The 5,969-nt window shown below is 35.7% G+C and overlaps 1 protein-coding gene across 1 annotated transcript; it reads left to right on the top strand.

Moving 5' to 3' along the window:
- LOC18426738 (heat stress transcription factor C-1b) lies at positions 1 to 1,835 on the top strand. The gene is made up of 3 exons (XM_088867776.1): positions 1 to 36; positions 438 to 692; positions 780 to 1,835. The coding sequence occupies exons 1-3, from the start codon at positions 1 to 3 to the stop codon at positions 1,392 to 1,394; spliced, it is 906 nt and encodes a 301-aa protein (XP_088723902.1). The 3' UTR covers positions 1,395 to 1,835.
- The last annotated feature ends 4,134 nt before the right edge of the window (positions 1,836 to 5,969 follow it).

Raw genomic sequence — 5,969 nt, 5'->3', positions numbered from 1 at the left:
ATGCTATGCGGAACCAAGAAATATGAGGCTAAAAAAGTATGTCAAATTAGATCTGTATGTATGAGTGGGAAAACATGTAAATAAAACAAAATGTTATCTATCTTTTTTTTTTTTTCTAGAAAAAAAGTAATTTTTTCTCTCTTTTTCTTTTCTGCAAGAAAAATTTATGCAAAAAAAAGCTTCATTTTTTTCTTTTTTTTTCTAAAAAAAAAGTAACTTTTTCTCTCTTTTTCTTTCCTGCAAGAAAAATTTATGCAAAAGAAAGCTTTCATTTTTTCCTGCAGTGGAGACTCCCACAAAAGATATACGCAAACTCAAGAGAGAGTGTGATCAATGAAAGTCTCCCGCATTTTTTTATTTTTGTATATGAATCAAGGGATAACAATACATAAGTGTATCTCATAACCTCTTAAAAAGATGAATGCCATCAACGAAAGTCTCATTCTTGTCTCTTAAAATTTAAAATAGGTGGTTATGAGAGTGTGTTACGGGAGTGGAGCGGTCCCGTAGCACCCTTCATCCTGAAGACATATGAGATGGTGAGCGATCCAGCGACTGATGACCTCATTTCATGGACCCCTGCAAACAACACCTTCCTCGTCCTCAACCTCTTCCACCTCTCTAACCACCTCCTCCCCCGCTACTTCAACCACAACAATTTCTCCAGCTTCCTTAGACAACTCAACACCTATCTAACTTCACTCCATTACAATTTCTACTCCATCTCATCTCAACTCATTGAATTCAATTCAGTTTAACTGTTTTCCATATGTGTGCAGGGCTTTCGGAAAGTGAATCCGGACAAGTGGGAATTTGCACACGAGTGGTTCCTGAGGGGGCAGACGCCACTTCTGAAGAACATCATCAGGAAGAGGAACCAACGCCGACATCAACATTTTCATTCATGGGCTTTGGAGCAGCAGGTGGAGAGGCTGAATCAGGACAACGATATCATCCTAATGGACCTCGCTCGTATAAGACCGAACGAGGATGCCATGGACGAGGAGGTCGAAGTGATGAGCCGACGCCTCTCTGTGACCGAGAAGAGGCCTCACCAAATGATTGCATTCCTTGCCAGTGTGGTCGACAACCCCGACATCCTCACCAATCTCCGTCACCTGCAAAGCAACAGCCTCACCAGTCCTAAGAAGCCTCGCCTTATTGATCCTCCACCTCTTCCCCCACCGATGGATACTGCTCTCGACTGCCCATCTTCCTCGAATGCCACTGCTGCTCTGCCCATTTGTGGTTATGGTGGTCATTTGAATGAATCATCAGGAGCCCATTACTTCCTCGGTCCATTAACAGCGGAGCTGGGCTGCGATGATGATCTCCTCACAGAGATCGGTGATGAGTCGGGCGCTGCCTCTTCCGCGGGGCTCCCCTTCTATTGATCCCCGGGTTCCCCTTCCATCAATCCCATCCGGCCAAGGAGAAGAAGATGCGGGGACTGGTGCCTTTCTTTCTCTCTCTCTCTCCCCAATCTCTCTACATCTTTAATGTTGGTGCTCTTGTTTTTGCATTGAGAGAGAGAAAGGGAGAGGGACTTCAAGTAGGGAAAGCAGAAGAAGGGCATCAAATATATCAGATTTTGGGGTTGGATGAGATTCACATTGAGTTGTGGCCGTGCAAGGACGGGTTAAAGAAAGCATTATTATAGGAGTGTTTGTTCGTATGCCACATCGGCAACATTGAGGAACGAATCAACTACTTTTGCATAATGCTCTCTCTCTCTGCACTTCCTCCCCACCATGACTCCTCACTGTGTTTTTGACCTCCGCCTCTGGACTGTGTATTTGTGATTGTACAAAATAACTTCTCTGTTGTATGGGAATAGTGCATTACTAGTGTAAATATTTTGGAGTAGTATCCAATCGAAATAGGATGACATAATTTGCTTGCAGGCAATATATGGCATGACACTCGCCTCCAGTGGGAGAAAAAGGGGGGAGGGGAATTAGATAAGGTTTACACGTCAAAAATGTAGAATAAAGGTGCATTTTTTAAAAAGAAAAAAGTTTATATAAAAAGAAAAAAGTTTATATAAGTGCAAGGCTCTAAACAATCAAATTAAGGTGCTTAAAATTTTTCATGAGAGGACGTTATTTTGATGCCTAAATATCTTCAAATTGATCATCTCAACCTCAAGATCCCTGGACATGAGAAAAAAATGGATTTCAAGTTTTGCAAATAGTGTATCTTGTAATGCATTTTTGGATTGTCAATTTTCAAGATTTTCAAGCTTTCATAGATTTACTCAATCTACACTATTTTTGAAGCTTTGAAGCCTTAAATTTTATAATTAGTGATGAAAATATATTTTAAGGCTATCACAAAGATTTACAGTATTGAAATCATATTTCTTGACACTATTTGATGGTGCATTTTTACTTTGATTGTTTAAAGCCTTGGTTCTATACAAACCACACCCTTTTAAAAATGGAAAAAGTTTTTAAAAGGCTCTAAACAATAAATTAGAGCATACCTCAAAATTTTCACTAGAAGAGGTTATTTTGATGCCCAAATACACTCAAATTGATCATTTTGAAATCAAGATGCATGGACGTGAGAAAAAAAAAGATCTCAAGTTTTGAAAATAATGCATCTTGTAAGGCATTTTTGGACTAACAATTTTCAAGATTTTCATAGATCTGCTCGATCTACACTATTTTTGAAGCTTTAAATTATATAAATAAAGATGAAAATATACTTTAAGGCTATCACTTATAGAATTAAGAATACTGAAGAGAATTCTCTATATTTAATTAAGAATATTCAAGGCCCTGTATAAATATACGACTAATAGCAGTTTTGGATACCAACAATTTTTTATAATTGCTAACACATAATCAAGAGATGCTTAAACATCTGATCTTATCAAGAGATAATTAAGAATATACAAGACTCTCTATAAATATAGAGCTAATAACAGGATACCAACAGTTATTGATAATTACTAACTAATCTTATCATAATCTAGAGATGCCTAGACACCTAATCTTATCAAGAGATATATACCCATACAGATACATTTGTATATGATATGTATCCATAATGATGTATATAAATACTAACACCATACTAATCCATACGTTAACCCCTCCTTGAAACTCAAGATGCTTTGACACAAAGCAGTTGGAGTTTGAACAATACTAAGCTGCAAAAACGAGTCGTGATCTTTAGGTGCACATCGTGACCAAGAGAAGTAGTGGTTGCCATGTTCAGATTGCTTGATCAAAGAGGATTGGAATTTTTGGCACGAAACTGAGCCAATAACAGCGGCGGAGGGTTCGGAGGGTACTGTAATTTCTAGAATGAATCTGATGGGTACTGAAATTTCTAGAATGAAAATGAGGCCTCTAGAACGAATCTGAGGGGTCAGAAATTTCTAGAACAAATATGAGGCCTCTAGAATGAATCTGAGGGGTACTGAAATTTCAAGAACGAATCTAGGGCCTCGATGCGAGGTTACAACGACCTCAGATCTGAAGTGCGAGCTCAGAACTGAGATTGATGAGTCTATGGCTTTGATACCATGATAGAATTCAAAATACTCAGAGAACTATCTGTATATTAATTAAAAATATAAAGACTCTGTATAAATATATGGTTAATAATAGTTCTGGATAGATACTAACATTTATTGATAATTACTAACTAATCTTATTTTAATTAAGAGGTGCGTAGATACCTAATCTTATCAAGAGATATATACCCATTTAGATACATATGTATATGATATGTATATATAACGATGTATATTAATACTAACACGATACAGATCCATACGCTAATAATCACAATGATTTTTAGTATTGAAACCACATTTCTCGACACTATTTGAACATGTGTTTTACTTTGATTGTTTAAAGCCTCGGCTCTATACAAATCGCACCCTTTAAAAATCCCTCGATATTTTGATATTGATAAGATATCTAATTGATTATTCTTGACATCGAGATGTACGGTTATTAAAAAAATAAAGATGTCAAATCTTAAAAATAGTATATCTTGCAGCATATTATCTTGACCGTCTATTTTCAAGATTTTCATGTGTTATCTTTCTAGAGTCAAAAATTTTATAAAGTGAATTATGTACAGACAAAAATTAAAATATGAAATGAATCAATTTTGGGTAAAAATTAGGCAGAATGTCGATCAACCTGAGATTTTTTTTTTTTTAAACAAATTGCCTCTCGGTCCGAGGATACCATCCTTGATCCGCATTTTAGTTTTTTTTTATTTGACTTTTTTCAATAGTACGGTTGTGGCCAGTCGATTTGATATTAGCTTCATTGGACTGCCTTTTGTGGTGCTTTTCAAAGCGGTCCGAGATTAGCATCTTCAGACCGCAAAGACTGAATTTGTTAAGCAATCAAAGGCAGTCCGAGATTTGTATCCTCGAACCTGAAAGGTTGACTTTGTTAAACATTCAAAGGCGGTTCTAATTTACCCATTTTTGAACAACCTTCTTTGGTGTTCTTCAAAGCAGTCCGCAGTTGAAATCCTTGGACCGCATTAGCTCATTTGTTTGCTAAAAAATAAGACATTCCGACGATGGCTGGACATTACCTTACTAACGTAAAAACTAAAAATAAAGGAAAGATAAAGTACTTATGGATTGGTTTTTTTTTCAAGCACAATTTTGGTCTAGTCCAATCGTTTGATAATTCAACGTGGAGGTCTTTCTTTATCATCCCTTTTTTTGTTTTTGTTTTTGTTTTTACTCTAGTTTTGTCTCGAGTCCCCGATGCTCCATGTGGGTTTTTTATTTTGTTTTTATTTTTTACTTTTATTATTTATATGGCGGCTTGTTGCTATCTATAGATAACTAAATGGGCCCAGTTTTAAAAGGAAAAGTTTTATAAGCGCTCGCGGACCCACTAACGTTCATCATTAAGATGGACATTTCCTAAAATCCACAAGACTAAAATATATTATATCAACAGTGCAAAAAAAATTCCCTAAAATATAAATAAGAAATTTAATTTTTTTTATTTTGTATTATATTCATGATCAGGCCTAAATCATAAATCCCTAAAAATTTGCATAAAAACTCCATCCTTTGGGGCAAAAATAAAAGTCCCTAAAAGTAAATATTAAATGTAAAAAATGCTTATTTGCACAATATTGCGGTGAGCGGGGATCGAACACGCGACGTTCAGATCTTTAGCGCACCTGTCTTATGCATGCAGATTGTAAGAAGGCTTAATAATAAGGTCCAGGTTTTAAGAACACACTCTCTCTTAGTTCTTAATAAAAAGATCTTATTCAAGGAAGAAATTAAATGCCTTAATAATATGGTCCAGGTTTTAAGAATTGGACTTGCCAATCTACCGGGAAAAAAAAAAAAGTGTTCATTTGTTATTTGAGGTTCGGCATGACGGGTTAGTAGTTGATATTAGCAAAATTTGATATTAAGTCTAACTGTATTGCTAAGTACTATCCCCGGCCAAATAATGCTAATATTTTTTCTTGGTGAATTGAAGGCATACCAAACTTGAAAATCCTCTAAGAGAGAGTGTCTTTTAAAATTCGTTAATTTGGAACTTGAAAATCCTCTAAGAGAGAGTGTCTTTTGAAAATTCGTTAATTTGGAATACGAATTGTCCATCCAAATCATGAATTGACAATGACTGAAGTGGTTCACCGCCCCACCCAAAAAAAAAAACCTCATTTCATTTTTTTTTTATCTTATTTATGCTTATCTTATGTTTTTTTTCATCCCCATAAATTCCTATTTCATTTTTTTAATATTTCTTTGAATCACCGGCTCAGGGGCATCGAGGTCTTACAACACTAAGAGAAACCCATAGTTGCAACGTGATAATTTAACTTACATCATCCATTCACTGGAGAGTCAAATCTAAATGCTGGAAATTATTTTTCTTATAATTTTTATTTGATTTCCAGATTTCCAAATCAAGCAAATCCTCCTTGAGTGGGTGTTTACATGTAGCAACAATATT

The sequence above is a fragment of the Amborella trichopoda genome, chromosome 5 (genome assembly GCF_054954075.1).
Source record: "Amborella trichopoda isolate Santa Cruz 75 chromosome 5, AtrichopodaSantaCruz75HAP2 v2.0, whole genome shotgun sequence".
Classification (NCBI taxonomy): Eukaryota; Viridiplantae; Streptophyta; class Magnoliopsida; order Amborellales; family Amborellaceae; genus Amborella; species Amborella trichopoda.
This window is presented reverse-complemented; position numbering and strand designations above follow the sequence as displayed.

Coding starts and splice junctions, on each gene's coding strand:
- LOC18426738 (XM_088867776.1), top strand. CDS start 1: ATGCTATGCGGAACCAAGAAATATGAGGCTAAAAAA. Junction 37..437: donor AGAAATATGAGGCTAAAAAA/GTATGTCAAATT, acceptor CATCAACGAAAG/TCTCATTCTTGTCTCTTAAA. Junction 693..779: donor TTAGACAACTCAACACCTAT/CTAACTTCACTC, acceptor ATATGTGTGCAG/GGCTTTCGGAAAGTGAATCC.